The 19,047-nt window shown below is 33.7% G+C and overlaps 2 protein-coding genes across 3 annotated transcripts; one reads left to right on the top strand and one right to left on the bottom strand.

Moving 5' to 3' along the window:
- The first annotated feature begins 6,890 nt into the window (after positions 1 to 6,890).
- LOC129319083 (GDSL esterase/lipase At2g30310-like) lies at positions 6,891 to 9,186 on the top strand. 2 transcript variants are annotated; one of them, XM_054964126.1, is made up of 4 exons: positions 6,891 to 7,574; positions 7,686 to 7,947; positions 8,030 to 8,276; positions 9,089 to 9,186. In XM_054964126.1, exons 1-3 carry the CDS (start codon positions 6,966 to 6,968, stop codon positions 8,251 to 8,253), a joined length of 1,095 nt encoding a protein of 364 aa, XP_054820101.1. In that variant the 5' UTR covers positions 6,891 to 6,965; the 3' UTR covers positions 8,254 to 8,276; positions 9,089 to 9,186. The 2 variants fall into 2 exon arrangements, with proteins under 2 accessions (XP_054820101.1, XP_054820100.1); XM_054964125.1 differs by lacking the exon at positions 9,089 to 9,186 and having other exon boundaries at positions 6,892 to 7,574; positions 8,030 to 8,430.
- A 680-nt stretch (positions 9,187 to 9,866) lies between these two features.
- LOC129317196 (exocyst complex component EXO70B1-like) lies at positions 9,867 to 12,131 on the bottom strand. The gene has a single exon (XM_054961564.1). The coding sequence runs from the start codon at positions 11,973 to 11,975 to the stop codon at positions 10,062 to 10,064; it is 1,914 nt and encodes a 637-aa protein (XP_054817539.1). The 5' UTR covers positions 11,976 to 12,131; the 3' UTR covers positions 9,867 to 10,061.
- Positions 12,132 to 19,047: the final 6,916 nt, after the last annotated feature.

Raw genomic sequence — 19,047 nt, 5'->3', positions numbered from 1 at the left:
TAGTGAAATTATGATATTTTAAGAGATTAGATTGTCATTTTTCTTTTAAAACCATATCTAAGAGTTCAATTTGAAATTCACATATTTCTTGCAACTAGAATTTTTTCTGTCATATAATTTTATTTGACTTGATTTAATCAACACTCAAAAAAGTTCAATAATATAAATTAAATTTTAAAAAATATAAGCTATGATATAAATTTTTAACTAAATGTTTAAAGGTATAAAGATAAAATTAAAAATTTGATGAAGTATTAAGAAAATAGTTTTCTCTTAAACTAGTGTTTATTCTGCAGGTGTGTGGTGGAAAAGATTTCTCATTGGACCAGTCTGGCTAGTGACTGAACGTAATTATTGATCCTATTATCATGTTCATCGATGTGGCCCTAAAATATAATTTTTCATGAATAATTGTAAACATTTTTTTAATTTAAATGTGGACCTATTAATTAGGCTAACAGTTTCTTATAATTGTAGGAAACGGGGGCTACAATGATGTGATGTGCCATTTTTGGGGTGAAATTGAATTAGGTGATGGAAGTATTATTCGTGATAGAGATAACTACGTGTGAGTTTGGATGAAAATACGCGTTTGTGAGAAAATACCCCATTATTGTTGGTGTCAAATTCATTCAATTAAAATTAAAAAAAAAAAGAACATGATTTCGAATGATGTATACTATTTTTGTTGTCCCTTTTTCACACCGGAAATTAGGCATTTATGGACGGGTACTAAGTGGCTGGATATTTCAATTATGGACATATAAGAGGCAATGAATGAATTGAACATGATTTTCTGCAGCGGAGTTATTCTATAAGGGTTGTGATATATTATGAGTTCAAGTTCTTTTGTGGTCTAATATATAACTTAATATTTCTATCCATTTATTTAATGTCAGGCCTTATATTATGAGTTATAGTACTTGTTGATTTGTGATATAACTGCGCTCGATCAACATTTCTAGCTGTTTATTTAATGTTAGCCCATATCTGTTCCTTTTATTTTTCTTTGCAATCAGAAAAGCAGAAGACAAATCTACCCACCTCTCCGCACCCCAAACAGATTCATTCATTAAAATAATATCAATGACATGCATGCATACATATATCCTTCTATCTTATACATACATACATATACATATATATATATATATATATATAAGATATATAAACTCAGATTTATCATACAATCTAATCAAGATTATTAAGTTACTAATTCCTATACTTATTAGCATTCTTAAAGTAGTCTCTCCATTTCACTGCTTTATCTATGTGACAGTGGAATATAATATGCAATAAATTAGTTGAGGAAAAATTAATTATTTGATCCCTGTACTTTTAACTTAATTGTAATTTAGTTCCTAAATTTGTGACTCAGTGTAACTCAGTTCTTATAGTTTTAGCTTAATTGCAACTCAATTTATAAATTTTGTCTCTTATAATTTAGTCCCTATAATTTTAATAACTTAAATATTGATCCTTATATTTTTAAAAATAAAATTATAGATATTTAAAATATTTTAAACTTTTAATATTTATAATATTTATAAATATTAAAAGGGTTTAGTAATCTAAAATATTAGCAATAAATTTTAAAATAATTTTAATCTTTATAATTTTATTTTTAAGATATAGGGATCAATATTTAAGTGGTTGAAACTATAGGGACTAAATTTTAAAAATTAAAATTTTAAAACTAAGTTACAACCAAGTCAAAGCTTTAGGAGCTGAATTATAACAAGTCAAAATTTAGAAAGTGAATTACAACTGAGTCAAAACTATAAAGATTTAATTAATTTTTTCATTAATCAATGTACATACATCAAACTATATGAACTTTATCCCTACAGAAAACATTTTTCCATCTTCCCAATGTTATATATACATATATATATATATATATATATTGGTCCTATTATGATGTACTTTAACGACCTTGCTAATATAAAAAGAAAAGAGATAATTAAATTATTAACTTCAGCTAAAAGTGAAATCAATTTTTAATTTTATTTTTATTTAAATAAAATTTTAAATTTTTATTGTATTTTCTCTAGTAATTAATTGCTTTAAACAGGGATAATATTAAAAAAGTAATTGTTATAATAAAAATCATTTATTTCTTCTAAGAATAAATAAATATATATATATATATATATATATTGTTCTTGGGTCGAAGGCGAGAAATAAATTAGTTACATATTATTTAACCAGCATCGAAGGTGTTAAAAATATTCCACATACACGTATGTTAAGAGGTTGTGTCAGGTACTGAAGTGGTGCAACAAAGGGAAGGAAGCTTCGTGGCACTGAGGTTTCCGGCACCGACCATGGCATCAAAAACCTCAGTACGTTAATTGTGTCGTTAACGATAGTGGTGGTTGAGGGAACGCACGAGGCTTAGTCCCATTGATAAGATTCCCAACTATAGTGACCATTTATTAATTATTAACACTAATTAAAAGAGAAGGGCTTTGAGGGCTGTATACTATTAATCCAATATTATTGAGCAACGTGACCTTACTCTGTCTTTGCACTAAAGCCAAGGTGTAAACCCCTTTTAATTATCATGCCTTTAATTATTATTCCTTTCTCCGATCCCTCGCTATTTTATTGCTTCTCAAAACTGCATCATAATCTCTCAATTAACTGTATCAATCATGGGTAATCATCATCATCATCATCGTCATCTCTCTCTACACTTAAGAGAAAACTTAGAATTCAACTCAGCTTATTAATTCTCTGTGTCAAATTCACCCAACAAGGTTTTTCCTATCATATACATACATCAGTAAGATTCTTCGAATCAGTGCTGTATAGTAAATATAGGAATTTTAATTTGTTCTAATAATAACTGACCTGCTTCTTGCATTATTAATTTATTATGACATATCGTCAGCTTAATAGTCACACAAAAATCCATAGGTTGTTTGATATACACGTCAATCAAGTGCATGTTCTTTTACTGATGAAGTTCATGGATCCCTAGAAAACCAGCATCTCCAGGAACAGGAAGAGAGAACAATAATATATATACTTACTATATACTAATATTTGGCATTCATATGTATAGCTGGCAATGCTGGCTCAAAGCATGAAGAGAACTTATTTATTGCCAAATGGCAACAAGAGCCAAATCCAATCGCACTAGCTTTTACCTCTTAATTTAATGAGGTTCAATGTATTCAGAGTGACAAAATACCAAAGTTGACGCGTGACCTTAAAAGACAAGACATTGTGAAGTCCATGAGTACAGATTTGATTCAAAATACAATTGCCAATTTTGCTAACCATTCCAACATGAACGTGGGTAACTGCATTTTTTTTTAAAAGAAAAAAAAAATTATACGTACGTTTGTATACCAACGTGGGGATGTACTGATTAAAGTACTTTATCGTGAATCCGAGTTAGCTTCTTCATTATTAGTTTTCACTTTTCTCATAACTTGAGATTAGATTATCTTACAGCGCGAGGATATAAACCATGAAAACTACGATTTCTTAGTTCGCAAGCATGTTCCGATTCCCATATCCCAACAGATCTTGTGACTGTTTTTTTATGAGAAGTTCATTGTATTAAGTGAAAACAATGTATTTTACAGATTTTTGGCAATACTTACAGCTCTGAACGATCCGCATAGGGACTTACATAAGATAGTAGTTTAAAGGATAGATTTTATTTTGTAATTTTTTTTGATAAAATTCCTTAGTGCGTCTTTGAAAGTGAAAGCACTGATATAATTATTATGTGACGAATTTTTTAACAAAATACGTGATGATGACACTTTCCAACATGTTCATTTGGTATCAATTTAAAGTATCTTTTATATTTTTATTTCAAGCTGATCACTATATTTTGACAAGTCACTTTCTCTTTTTCCTGAGCGTACATTATATAGAAAATTAAAAATTTTGCTCCGGTGTAATCTATTTTAATATGCACCAGAGAATTTACAAAATTTCATACATGAATCTTCAGCAGTTTAGCTCAAAAATTTAAAATGAAGACACATGGATAATTATTTAAACTTCATGATTTTAATTAGAAAAACAAGGAATTACAGTGATCAAACTCTGGTACCATATTAGTTAAAGACCAACTCAAATTAAAAGTTCAAGTTATATTATACATGCAATTTCATTTTTTATCGCAATTTTAATTTTATTTTTTACATTTTAAAGCATAACTATTTTCTCCACACAAGGATTGTTGGCCACATTATTTGTGTAGAAAATTCGGCTTAATGACCAGTCAATTAAACTAAAAGTTAGATACATGAAAAAATAAAGTAATTTTATCGAGAAAAACAAAGGGTAAACTTTTTATAAGAATGAGACGTGAAAAACATGGAGCAACAAATTATAGCAGCATAATTCAATTGATGACCTAAGGCACATAAGGCACTTTCATCCACAACTTTTTGGTGAGATGGCTTTGTAAAGATCAATTAATAATTGACAAGTGTGAAGTATGTATATTCATGTGTATATTCATATATCGGAAGCAGAAGTTACATGGATGATAAGGAAGAACATGAAATTAATGTGGGAAGGGACCCAGAAATGCAATTGGTGAAATGAGGATCACTAAGTGATCAATGAGCAGAACAAGCAAGGCATGATTTCCGGCACCATCCAAATCATGAAATAGTTGGCCCAGATTATTAGGTCACCACCTTATGGCTTTGCTTCCTCAGGGACCCACTCATGTTAAAAACTTGTGTTCCTGAATGCATGGTTTTTGCGTTATGATTTTCTTATGCTTGAATATCATGCACAAGGGCAAATAATGTGAATAGCTAGTTAGATTTTGTGCATTCAGCTTCTGCTGCTTTGTGGTATATGGAACCCGCTTTTTCTTCCATCAAGCTGATGTGTGCATATGTCTAACCTCAATATCCAAACATAGTGGGTTCAAGACGAGCTAGCCTGATTATCGTTGCATGCAATTGAAATTTTTGAAATTGACCTTTGATAGTTTTGTTTCTGGTCCGTTGTATCTATCGATGCATGGGCTTGGTGGGAATTGGCTTGTAAATTTGTACGAAGTGATACAATGGTATGATCTGCATGTACGTTACAGCGACCAGATCAGCATATATCTGAATCAAATGGTATGTATATATGTATGGAAAAGAAAAAAGTCCAAGGCTTCAATAAGGCAAGGCTGGAAAGCGATGGAGTAGTGCTAATTATGTTGCATTTTAACACACAAGGAATAAAAGGTGCAGAATCATATTGAGTGGATCAGACAGAGATCCTATGTGTATAATAATTAGATTACAAAGATCGTTCGGCGCATTTTTCTTAAAGCTCAAAGTGTATAAATGCTTCTTCAACTTTTTGCCACATCTTTTAATTTGATGAGCTGAGTTAGCTGAGTTAGTATAACAGTAGTAGATGAGATTGCACTGCCTTCTCTTTCTGATTATTATTACATACCTCAGATGTTTAGAGACATTGAATGGCACCTTGAAGCCTTTTTGAAAAGTGGTGTTACAGGCAATACATATATGCACATTAACTAGCATATAAACCAGCCATACCCTGACCAATAGGCATTTCCAGGACCTGCAAACTTATGAAATATCCTTATGGGAGATATCCTGGGCACAACTACATCAAATTTGCACAATCTGCTTACTAGTTACTTTATTGTCTCTTCATTTCAGAGATGTAATCTAATGCAACCTAAAAAATTATTTATCCTTTAATTTTCATTTATATCTTATAAAGGAGAACAGTTTGCCACCTCCGACTTACTCTTTACAATTGGATTTTTTGTTTTTTTATTTTGGGGGTGTGGGGAAGGGAAAATTTCATTACTGGATGAAATTACAGAGCGGCAATGCAAACCCAAAAAAACATTAGCATCCCCAGATATTTACATATATTCTTTTCAATTGGACTTTCAATGGCCTAAAATTTTTTTATCATACTGGACCAGTAATAAATGATGTTTTTAATGGTCTGTTTGGTAGGCCTGCAACTTATGGAGCTCTAAATTAGACACTGTACATGTCAGGCTCGTAAAGGCCCTCAAAGCATACCAGATGCATAGGAGAGAGACCACATCTCTATTAATGGCCAGCCCAATTAGGAAATTACACAAGAGTGCCCTCGCAGAATCTCATCTGTGCTTACTGCTTAGCCTATAAGACGACAAGTCAATTCCATTACTGCATTTTTAGGCCATTTGACTTGCAGCTTCTTCTTCTTTCTTGTTTCATTGATTACATAATAAAGCAGTGTTATCCACTCCTGCATACTTAAATTAACAAAAGTTTACACTAAACTCACTATCTAAAACTTTTAACACTAACCCTAGCCACCTCGTGACAGGTTGAAACTAACGCTAGCCACCTCTTGACGGGTTGAAATTATTCATTATTAGATATATATATATATATATATATGAGAATCTCAAGATTAATCAACAGGCTTATCCATCAGTGATTCGGATTTTTTAGTAGATAGATAATCTGCAGTCTGCACGATGCACATACTCTGTAATTACTGTGTCTCTTTTCTTGGTCAACAAATAATACCTGTCTTTAGCTTGGTTTGATAATTGATGATATTGTGTTGCGCGTTTGGTTTTCAGTTTGCTTCTTGTAATACCCATCCTCTAATATTGAAAGCTTGACAGGTAAAACAGAATAATGCTAGCTTTTTATGTTGGCTAAATGATGCTAGGTAAAGCTCACAAAAATTCGATAGGGAGACTCTGTTGAAGCAACAGCATGATCATTATAAATGAGAAGTTCCACAAATTTCCATCATGTCGTTCTCGTTACCTAAAATGGTTAGCTTAGCCTCTATCTCACGTTTTGGTTCCTTAAAGATGGTTCTCTTGCAATTCACAAATTTTATCAGAAAGGAAGTACAACTTTTTGCTTGACATTAATTACTGTCACTAAAGTGAAGCAAATTAAAACCTCGCTTACCGGCTGAGAGAACATTCAGCAATGGCATCCCCCACGACCCACTTCATTGTGGTGCACATCTTCACCATTCTGGTTGCCACAAGCAATGCCTGGAGACCCAAGTTCTCATCCATTCTTGTGTTTGGGGATTCAACAGTCGACCCAGGCAATAACAACTTCCTGGAGACATTGTTTAAGGGAAACCATTCCCCGTATGGCAGAGACTTCCCTGGTCACAGACCCACTGGTAGATTCTCCAATGGAAAACTTGTTACTGACTTCATTGCCTCTCTTCTACAAATCAAGGAGTTCGTCCCTCCTTATCTAGACCCAAATCTATCAGATCTTGAGCTTCTAACCGGAGTCAGCTTTGCCTCTGGCGGATCAGGAATCGATGACTTGACCACGATTTCTTCTGGAGTGGTCCCTGTTTCCAAGCAAATTGAGTACTTCAGAGAATATGTAGAAAGAATTAAGCGCATTGTGGGGAAAGAAGAAAGTCAGAAGGTACTTGGACGCGCTCTTGTTATCATCAGTGCTGGAACTAATGACTTCAGTTTCAATTTTTATGATCTTCCCACAAGAAAATACGAGTTTGATATAAGTGAATACCAAGATTTTCTGCAGAATAGGTTTCAAATCTTCATAAAGGTATTTTCTTCACAAACTTTGAGCAATACCCAGTTCTTTTATGAGTAAACAGAAGAACAAGGTTTGACACTAAAAACTAAATATAACAGATCTTCTTGTGTAAAATTTCAGGAACTTTACAGCCTCGGATGCAGGAAGGTAGCTGTCGTTGGGCTTCCTCCAATCGGTTGCATACCCCTTCAGATAACAACAAAGTTAAAGAATCTAAAGGATCGAAAATGTGTAGAGCAAGAGAACATAGACTCAGAACTCTACAATAAAAAATTGGAAAGGCTATTGCTTCATGCGCAAGCCATGCTTCCAGGAAGCAGAGTTGTTTACGTAGACGTGTATAACCCCTTGATCAACCTCATCAATCAACCTGAAAAATACGGTAAGATGCATCATAATTACACATGCTTAAATCATGTATAAATATATTTGCGAATTAGGCCTCACGGACATTGATCAAACAGGTTTTGAGGTAACGAAGAGAGGGTGTTGTGGAAGTGGCATTTTTGAAGCAGGACCGTTGTGCAACGAGCTCACGCCGGCATGTGAGGAGGCTTCAAAGTATGTATTTTGGGATAGTGTGCATCCAAGTGAAGCAGCGTACAAGTATATTGCAAAATACGTGGAGGAGGAGGTGCTGCCCAAGTTTGTGAATAATAATAGTGATAGCAGCGAATTGTATTTGTGAATCAGGTCCATGCCCTGGCCGCGGTAAGACGAGTCACATACATAAGCTTGTGTTATTTGTGGGTGCCCGATTAAACAACTAGTTTAATTAATTTATTAATTAACTAATAATGGAGATAAATAAATGAATATCATTCCACCATTTTTACAATGCTGCTCCTGCTATGTTATGTTTACGTTTTATTCACAAATGAATTCAAATTACTTAATAATTTAAAGCATTATATGTGAGTAAGTGTAAATTGAAAAAAAATCTTTATCTTCAAGCTTAACAATATTCAAATATGACACAATCAGTGTGTAAATAAAAAAGTATCAGACGTGACACTATAAATCAGATACTAAGAATGTGTCTACTGTCTACTCTTCATCGGCAGAATGGCATGTTTTCATGTAGTGTATCTAAGTTTATTGTTCGTATTGTGCCTAAACATGTGCAGAAAGCTATTGCAAACGAAATTATGAAAAGTTTTCACCTTTCACTAGTCTGGAATGGCGGAGACTCTTTTTTTTTTTTTTTTTCTTTTCCCCTCCTCATGTTAGCACGAGAACTCACATCCATTTGATTTTATGTCAGATAACAGAACCATGGAGCATGAATACAAAATATAAAACTTACAGTAAATAGCATTTATATAAATTATAAACCGTTTAACTTATCCCTCAAATTTGATACAATTATTAGCCTACTTTTTTAATTTTGAAATTGAATGTCGTGTTGAGTAGCGGGACTAATACATATGGGATTGGATTATACTGATTCAGTTAAGGTTTAGAGAATAACAGAATTTGACAGGTCTTTCGTTCTTTTCTCTTGTCCTCGTGTCTTGGCGCAGCAAGATTTTTTCGGATTTGGACAAATCTGGGCCGATTGAATGATCCTTCGTCATTCTTCGATGCTCATTCATTCATATTCGGATTTTCAGAGGAAGCAAATTCAGAGAATCTTCTTCTTTTCGTCTTGTCTTTCTTTTCTTTTTTTACCTTGTTCTTTTCGTCGCGCGCCCATGTATATGTATCACACATAAAAGCGGGGTAGAATGGAATGCAGGGACAGATGGGCAGCGTTTGGTGTCTTTACTTTTAATAAAGCTCTATATTCTACATGAACGAACTTCTCGAGCTACTCAATTTGACTAGCTTTTGTCTCTTTTTCTACTAAGAAAAGCAGAGATGAGAAACCAAATCTTGTTTGCCGCCAATCAAAAACGAGTTTTAGAAAACTTCTTTGAAAAAATTGTTTAAGTCAAATATCACTCTATTTCTATTTATAAAAAAAATTATTACTTTTTATATATTTTTTATATTAATAAAATTATATATTTTAATAAATATTTATTATATATTTTTTAAATCATCCCTCATAATTTATATTAATAAGTTGATTAATATAAAATATTTTAATTTAATTTTTTATTTTTAAATATAATTATTATAGTTAATTAATTTTTTAATTGTATGATATATTTTCTTTTTTCTTACATATAAAAAACGGACGGAGTAATAGTGAATGCTCACTGCGTGAACCTTCTCTAAACAATTTTCCAGTCTGGAACATTTGAAAGAGAACGCCAATTTGTAATTTAATTTTACAGCAAAATCGACAAGTTCAGATAACTTTCCAAGCCATCATACTTGATTTGATAGGGGAAATGAAGAAAGGAAAGAATTATGCTCAGCAGGAAAGATACAAGTGTACAGATAACAAGAACACAATCCTTGAAGATTAGATTCTGATGAAATCAAAACTTCTAGCACTCTAACTTACACTACCAAATGCATACACACAACATGTAGTAACTTTAGCTTTTACCTTCTCCCCATTGATCCACTACTTCCCTGAAACAAATCGTTCAGTTTTGCTTCAAGTTCCTCCTCCCCATACCTAATATACTTATCAGCTTGCTTCCCCACTTCTGGAAGACTCCGAAACCTTGAAATGAAGTTTACATATGCTGGCATCAATATTTTTTCCAGGGAAATTCTAATCTCTTCCCTTAATTGCTCATCAAACACAAACCATGTAGATTGATTCCTACATATTTCCTCAAACTGCGTGTTGAACAATTTGAGCTTCTCTTTCATAGTCTTTGAAGCAGCATTAGGTCCCCCCAATGAACCATTGTCTACCTTCAACAAGCTCAGAATCTTGTTCCACGAGTTTCTCTGATAGTTTACATGGTATTGTCGGACTTTTGCAGCGTGTTTCCGGATCCAATCATCGCCCAATAGGGTTCCCAGCTCACTATCCTTTGCCTTCTGAACAATGTACCTTCCGTTGTTCATCATGAAAACAGAACACAATGCAGAGTCCTTAAAGATTTTGGACTTGGCTTCGAGATTGCTCTCTAGCAATTCCATAATCCAAGCCATTTGCACAGATAGTGAAGAGGACGAATCGTCAAGCTTGGGGTAATCCTTCAATGGAAGCCCACTGTCTTCGAATACTTGCACCAGTGTCTGCCGGGACCGGCACGCTGCGCGGAGGTAATTCATCACGTAGCGGGTAATTGGATGAAGCCCACCGCCGGGAACAGCCGCTTTTGCCGGGTCACGACGAATTAAATTCTCCAGTTCCATAAAAATTCCTCTGATTGCTTCGCCTAGCCTCTTCCAGATTGTGAGTGCCTCGTTTCTGAGAGATAAACAGTACTGATCGGAGAATAAAGATTCAAATTCTGGAATTAGGTCCCTCAACGTCTCGAAAACGTCTAAAATTCTGAACAATCGCTCCGGAGATCGGCTCCCAATCGCCACGGCATCAGCGAAATTCAGAAGTTGAATAGTTGATCCTCGGCAGACCTCCATAAAAGAGTGATCTGAAGCTGCAGAAAAACCGAAAAAGACGCGATCGCAGAGTCGCCGCTCGCTGGGGAACAGTATCCTGAGAGCCACATTGGAGGCTTTAATCCATCTTTCAATCTCGTCTTCGAGGTCCTGCCACTGCATCTTGTGGACGTCTTCGATGCTTAGCTTCTGTAACCCCAACCTCGAAAAGCTCTCCTCCAAGAATTCTCTGCGGCAGCTGCTATAAACGTGCGAGCACTCCTTCCCAAACCCAGCAACTACCATGCGCTTCGCAATTTCGTGAAGGTCATTGATCGTCGCCGATGGCAGCGCATCAACGACGATGTCATAATCGGCCACAGGTTGCGCAACCGGAATCTGGTCATCCTCACCGTTCCCTACAACGCCTTCAACTTCATGGTCCTCGTCCTCCTCCGAGTCAAACGAAAAGTTCCCAGTCGACTCGCCATTCCCGTACGCTCGAGTCAGGTCAAACGACTCGCCACCATGTTCCATCAGAGTCCTGAACTCGTCCTCGACGCGGAACATAGCCTGCTGGAGTATATCCTCGGCGCGTACCAAGCACGCGCTAACGGTCTTATCCGCCGCCACCGGGCTCCACTCGGCCAAGGTAGCGATTAACTCGTCAATGGCGTCAAGGAAGGCGGCGGAGTCAGCAGAATCAGCCCAGATCGGGTGGTCGGAAGACACGTACTGGGAGATCCGACGGTCAAGAGACTTGAGGGTGTGATCGAGTGCGGCGCAGCCCCTGGGATCATCATGAGCAACTTTGTCGGAAAGATTCTCTCTGGAAAACCTGCCATCGAAGGTGGAGAAGATTTGGAGAATATCATCGGCCATGTTGTTATTATGGCCAAGAGTCTTGGCTATGTGGCGCGCCACAGCCAATAACTTCTCCTCGCCGTTCTCAGCCATTAAGAAAAAGAGGGGAAGCTCAGAGGCCGGGGGTCAAACAGCTCATGGCAGAGCACATGGGAGGAGAGGAGGAGGGTCGTGTATTGAGGATAAAAGAGAAGGGATAGCGGAAAACAGACTCAGCAAAAACGCGGTTTCTGTTGAGAAAATTTAAGGGCTGGGAGTAAAGTCAGAGATAGAGATAGACAGGTAGATAGAGAGAGACGAGGGTGGAGAATGAGAGAATAAAAAGAAAAAAAAAAATGGAAGAAAAAGAGAGACAGGGGTGAGGACAGGAGCCAAGAAAATTCCAAAATCACAGTCAACTCGGCCATAGAAAATGCTCCCGGTAAAGGAAGAATTGCAATAAAAATAGAAAAATACGAGGGTATTTAATATTAATAAGGTTTAAAAATTTTTGAATAAAAGACTGATTTAAAAATAATTTTAAACAAAAAAAAATATTATAATACCCTTACACGTTCTTTTTTAATTGATGAATGATGCTTTGTGAATTAATAAAAGTTATTTTTTAATTGATAAATTTAAGAATATGAAGGAACTTAATTATGAAGAAAGACAATTATAGATCATATTTAATAAGTAAATATTTATTAATTAACAAGTACTCATTTATATTTAATAAGAAATTATTTGCTGATTGATAAATTTAAAATTTGAAAGAACTTAATTATAAGAAAGAACAAGTATAGATCATGTTTTAATAAGTAATCATTTATTAATTAAAAATACCCATTGGCATTTAATAAAAAGTCATTTATTAGTTGACAAATTCAAAAATTTAAAAGAATTTACTTGTGCAAAGGGATAAGTGTAAATCATGTTTCAATAAATAGTCATTCATTAATTAACAAATATTCAATTATATTTAACAAGAAATTATTTTCTTATTAGCAATTTTAAAAGAAAAACAGCAGGGATAGTATATTTTTTTTCCTATCTAAAATTATATTTCCTCATAAAAATACAGTATTGGGTTCATTAAAATATACATAATATCAGGAGACTAGGTTAAAACACACACACACATATATTGACTGTAAGGCACTGCTTGCTGAAGCAGTTTTACAGGTAAAACAAAAGAACTAATTCAACAAAGAAATAAATTTAAAATATTAAAAAAATTAATTTTTTAGTCCTTCAACTTTTAACTTATTCATAACTCAATCCCTCAATTATGACTCGTTGCAACTCAGTCCCTCAATTATAACTCACTGGAATTCAGTCTCTCAACTTTTAATTTACCTATAACTCGATCCTTATTTTTTAATTTTTTTTAAATTTTTTATTAAATAAGAAGGATAAAAAAATACTTATATATTATTTTAAAATATCATCTTCTTATTCATTAATGTGAGATATAAGTTAATATGAAAAAAATTAATAAAGGTTTAGAGACTAATTTATAAGTGATTTAAAAGTTAAAGAATTGAGTCATAGATGAGTTATAATTAAAAGACTGAGTCACCATAATTCATAGTTAAAGATTGAGTTAAAAGTAATTTAAAGGATTAGAAGATTAATTTTTTTAAAAAATATTTCATATATAAGGGCCCAGCCATTTGAAGTAGTTGAAATATTGTAGATGAGCCAGACATGAGTGTTAGAGGCGAGCTAGGGTGCAGTTAAATTTATTGGAAATTGAAAGGGGAAAGTACGATGATTGCAGGGGCAGTTGATGGCAAATTGGACACAAGTGGAACGATGGAATGGCCATGGTATTACACCAAAAACATTTACTTCCCACAATGCTATATAATTTCAAAAGATATTTATATAAATGAGAACCTCATTTTTATCAAATTAAATTTTAATTTTTTTTTCATGAAGTTTGACGTTTTCGTTTTGTACTAAAGTCGATTTGTGTCATATTATTTTCAATGCAATCATATAAAATAAAATATTATTCAAGAATTTTATCTTTTTTTTTATATAAAACATACACTTAATATTTTGAGATTGCCTCACATCAACTTGAAGATAGTAATTTGAGCCAATTTAAATAAGTCTAAAAAATTTAAAAGTACAAAATGTACAAACTAAAAGTCTTGAAGAGGATTTACGAATATTAAATGATAATTTAGATAAATGTTAATTTCATATTTGTGCTAAGTTGATTTTAGTCCACGTTGGTCCAGTTTTCTTATGGCTTATTTTGGCGACCTGATTCAGAGTAAAAAAAAAATTCTCTAAACCCTCAAACTAAATTTTCAAATTTATTCAGAATGACCTGTTAGGTTTAACCTAAGTTATTATCCCTACCTCAACGTGAGGTAGACTCAAAATATGAAGTGCTCTGTGAGGAGGGTAAAAAAAAAGGTCTAAGCAATTTTTTATTTTATTTTGCATAGTTGTATTAAAATTAGTCTAACACAAACTGATTTCAATGCAGTGTCAAGAAAAAAAAAATTGAAACTTGATTTGATAAAAGTCAAGCTCTCATTTTGTAATGTAATGAAAATTATTTTTGAACTTATAACATTTTAGAAATTTTTTCCTTTTTTGTACAGTACCATGGTCAATTTGCCGAATGAAAGAAAATGAGAACGAGTCCATAGACTGGAGAGCTGCAACAACTTTATCTTTTTCAGTTGTGTCGTGCACTCTCTATTTCGCTCTTTGTAATCTCGCCTTGGTGTCTCCTTGTCTTGTTCCCTTGCAGTCTGCTGCAATCCTTTCCATGCAGGTTGCAAGTTGCAACGGTTTCCTCTTGGTGTTTGTCCATCTAAGGAGTTCTCTTCTTTTTCTGTTGAGATAATAACATTCAAGGATCTTATAAAGAAATTATTTGTAAATAAAGACTGATACAAAATTGTTTGTCTACAAATAATTTTACTGAGAGATATTTAGATGTGATTTTCTCTTTTCCTTTTGTTTTGAATGAGTTTGAAAAGACAAAAATGAGGATTTTACGCTTTTAAAACTTTAGTTTTCCATCCACATATCAAAATATACATACAACTCGTAGATACTACAACTTATTTTAATATTCTATGCTAATCCATGATTTTAGTAATTCTTACTATTTACAAACCTTACTTTCTCCCCCCCCCCCCGGCAGCTCTTCAAATTTTATGGAAAAGGTGTATCGTACATAAGAATGCGTCTAATTTTTCAAGAAACGATTGATAGCCTTGGTGCTTGAATATCAATATCAATAAGTATAATAAATGTAAAACTTATAGTAGACAATACTATTTATAAGTCATGAAAAAATAATTTACATTAATTTTGATGGGGTTCATGAAGAAGCATCCATGGTCGTTCTCCAAAAATGACAAAATTCAGATGAGCAAAAATTGTTAAATTTATTTTGATAACCTTAAGAAGTAAGAAACTATTGTCAAAATGAATAATTATAAATGTCTCATATATTGAAACTTAATATTTTTTTTTAATCATTTTTGAAAGGGAGAGAGCACATGAAATTATTTATTGATCCCCAACAATATTTCTACCTTTCGAGAACACGACAAATTATAGATCTTGGAAGCATTTGAATTAGTTTATGAATTGTACTTGAAGGATGATAAATCAAACCCAGCAAGTCGAACCTTAATCGAAGGGGACATTAGTGGCCGAAAAAAATATTAAAGGTTACTTTTATTAAAGGGAAACTCAAGTTGCACCGATCCAATGTCACCTTGCTAATTAACGACACCCAACATATCGACGCCAAAAGCCGATTGATACACTTCAAAAGAGGTGGGTAGTTTGATTAACATGAAAAGTGAATTAATTATCAATCAATATCTCCCTAAATTATTTTACTACGAAAAAATCTCCTTAAATTATCGGTAGAGGCAACCTGGTTCTGGTACAATAACAAGGCCACCGCAATTGCTGGCACTAAAATAATAATGATGAATAGACATTCAAAGAGAAAATTAATAAAGCTCCTTGACGTGGGACTAGTCAGCCTCCTGCCAGTAAGGAAAACTCGTGAACAGGCATTTTCATGATACCAGCTTTTTAACAAAAATATAATTCAAACATAAGTAAGAGAAGAACCCTTGCCAACAAAAAAGCTAGTTTATTGATTGAGAAAACCTACGGGATTTATAAATCTTACTCTACTTTTGAGAAGGCTCCAGATGTCATAACATAGATATTTTAAAAAATATATTGTAAATATTAATCTAAACAATAATAAATTTAAAAATCTTGATCATAATTAAAATATTTAAATTTTAAATTTTTTTCTCAGTCTATAGCTGAAATTTTTACTTATATTTATTTAAATTGAAACTCGTAATTCACTTTTTTAAAATTTTTAAAGGTATTTTTTATTTTTTTTAAAACTTAAATATCATATTTTGGTCAAATTAAATATTATTCGTGTCATATGTTACGCTGGACCTTAAGATTCTGTGCAAGGGATGAAAAGTAGCCATAGTAGGCAGTAGACTTGACGGAAGGCACCCTGCAGATTTAGAATCAGATGGTTCACTTAAATTTGGAATGCAAATTTAATATTTTATAAAACACACTATTAAAATAAAAAATTAATTAATAACAAAAGCAGAAATAATAATTTAATTCTTGTTCATGTGTGCATGAATTATAACAGAAGCCAACATAATCAATTTTATAAACGAATGTAATTTGCGCGCTTTTTCAATCATTTTTTCTACTACTTGGAGCTTGAGAAATCAAACACCCCCAAAACAGATCTGGATCTCAATACGCTGAGAATGAATCTTCATGTCACGTCCAACCCTACACGTATTTTTCAGATTAAACATGCTGATGTCGTTAAGTCTAAGGAAATCAATAAATTTCAATCACCGAATCTTGCTGCCATGTTACCTCAAAGGCTCAAGCACCTCTTACTCTCCAGGCTTAAAGCTGACATAAAGCAAACCAGATCAAAAGATACAAATCTTGAACTTCACTGTATCACAGTTTCTCTTCGTCGCCGCCACCAATGGCCCCTTCTCGTATCTCCTCCTCCGAAAAGCCCACCGCCAGCATTGTGATCGCCACACCAGAAGCCTTTCTCACGCGCCTATCCAGCCACGTCCAGCACGCGTGGGCAGATCGCCGCCCCTGGACCGAACTCATCGATCGGACCGCCATAACCAAGCCATAATCACTGGCCAAGCCGCCTCCTGGATTCGGAAGAACTTGCGCTGCTTCCGCATCAACTAACTCCTCATTCTGGCCTTGGTACTCGCGGCTTCCCTCCTCTCTCTCTCACCCTCTTTCCCTTCTGCTCTTAATCGCCCTGATCGGAGCCTGGCTATTCCTCTACATCCTCCGGCCGCCGGATTAGCAGCTCGTGATTTTTGGCCACCCGTTCACCGATTGCGAGGCTCTGATGGGCCTGAGCCTGGTTACCGTTGTCGTGATTTTGGTGACGAGCGTGTCGTCGCTGCTCGTCTCGGCTTTCGCGTTCGGGGTCGCACCAGCGTGCGCTCACGGGGCTTTTCGCGCCCCCGAGGATCTGTTTGTTGATGAACAAGACAAGTGGCCTTCTGGGCTTTTTTCATTTCTTCGTAACAATGGGCCTGCATCTTCTCCAGGCATCCCCGTGGGCCCAGCTGCGGTTTGATTAATGTATTTTTCTGAATCTTGTTATGGGGGCTTCTGGGAGTGAGTTCCATTCTTTCTATTTTTAGTCCAGAATTTATAGTCAGCTCTTGGAAGCAAGACTTCCTGGAGCCACATACATTATTCTTCTGTAACTTTGTTCAATTCTCATTCCAATTTTTTTATTGCTTATACAAATTTTTTTATTAAAGACAATTCTATTCAAGAGACAGTATCAGATACTCATTATGGACACTTCTCCTAATAAAAATTCAAACCTTAGCTTATCATGTTATGAGGAGCTTATTCTGATATTAAATATAAGACAAGTTTTGAAGTATTTTATAGTTCTTAATATAATATAAGATCATAGTAATTAATTTTTCTTTCAAATTTACCCCACATTTATTTATCATGATTTGAATTCTCAAACAAAATTTATTATGATTATTAATTATAAAAAAACCAAAAATTATATATATTCTTTAACAATATTAAGACTACAAATATAATTACTACTAAGATGCTTAATAAAATGGTTAAGAAAAATGAATAAGCTTACCTTAAAATTTCAATTTCAAATCCTTGTATGTTAAATAAATTCACAGGTGATGCCATGTCATTGAAAGCAAATTAACGAGAACAGATTAAAATTTAAATCCTTTAAAATTTGGAATGTTAAATTTATATGAAGTTTTTTTTAAGAAAAATATTTTCATCAATGTTATTATATTTTATAAAATATAAAATATTCTATCTTTTAAAAAAAATTCATAAAAATTCATCAATCCCAATTTTATATGATTTCAATGCAACGGATTATGGCTGAACCCACACCTCTGGGAACGACAATACTAAATTGCTCGCATAAAGATACCAACCATGATACCTCCGGTGTATATAGAATCATGAACAAAATATTTCATTCATCTTAAATTATAAAATATTTTTAGATAAAATTTTATATACCAATAAATTCTATTAAATACTCCTAACAAACTTATCTTTTTAAAATAAAAATATAAACTTTTAAAAATATTTATTATTTAATATATTAAAAAGAGAAGAAATAAAAATTAATTATAGAAAGAGGAAGAGTAATATTAAAATTAATGTATTTAATGATACATTAATTTACCTGTTTGCACCCAAATTGTGAACATGAGGCCCTGGCCCAACTCAACTTAATTGGTTTTAAAATAATTATATCAAAAAAAGAATACTTATGAAGTTTTAGCTATTAAGTCAAAACCACCACCCATAATGAGTGAATATGATGGAGGAAATGCTTCTTAAATTTAAGGAAAGTGGCAATCATGGGGCTTGGATACCAAGTCAGGATCATCTATAAATAGAGGAGCTCTCTCTCAACAATCATCATCAGCATCAACAAACTATCAGTCTCAGACTCTACGTCTGCTACTTTATTTTTTTTATCATGTAGTTTTAGTCTTTATTTTTCGTTATACAGCTAGCATAGCCCACCACCCTTTTTCTTTAATTAATGCATCTCTACTTTTCTGCATCTACATTAATACTC

The sequence above is a fragment of the Prosopis cineraria genome, unplaced genomic scaffold (genome assembly GCF_029017545.1).
Source record: "Prosopis cineraria cultivar Desert tree isolate PC_DT_omini unplaced genomic scaffold, ASM2901754v1 PC8, whole genome shotgun sequence".
Lineage (NCBI taxonomy): Eukaryota > Viridiplantae > Streptophyta > Magnoliopsida > Fabales > Fabaceae > Prosopis > Prosopis cineraria.
This window is presented reverse-complemented; position numbering and strand designations above follow the sequence as displayed.

What these genes read in the sequence shown, in the direction of transcription:
- LOC129319083 (XM_054964126.1), top strand. Translation starts at nt 6,966, where the DNA reads ATGGCATCCCCCACGACCCACTTCATTGTGGTGCACATCTTCACCATT. An exon ending in GGTTTCAAATCTTCATAAAG is followed by an intron (nt 7,575 to 7,685) that starts GTATTTTCTTCA and finishes GTAAAATTTCAG; the next exon opens with GAACTTTACAGCCTCGGATG. An exon ending in CAATCAACCTGAAAAATACG is followed by an intron (nt 7,948 to 8,029) that starts GTAAGATGCATC and finishes TTGATCAAACAG; the next exon opens with GTTTTGAGGTAACGAAGAGA.
- LOC129317196 (XM_054961564.1), bottom strand. Translation starts at nt 11,975, where the DNA reads ATGGCTGAGAACGGCGAGGAGAAGTTATTGGCTGTGGCGCGCCACATA.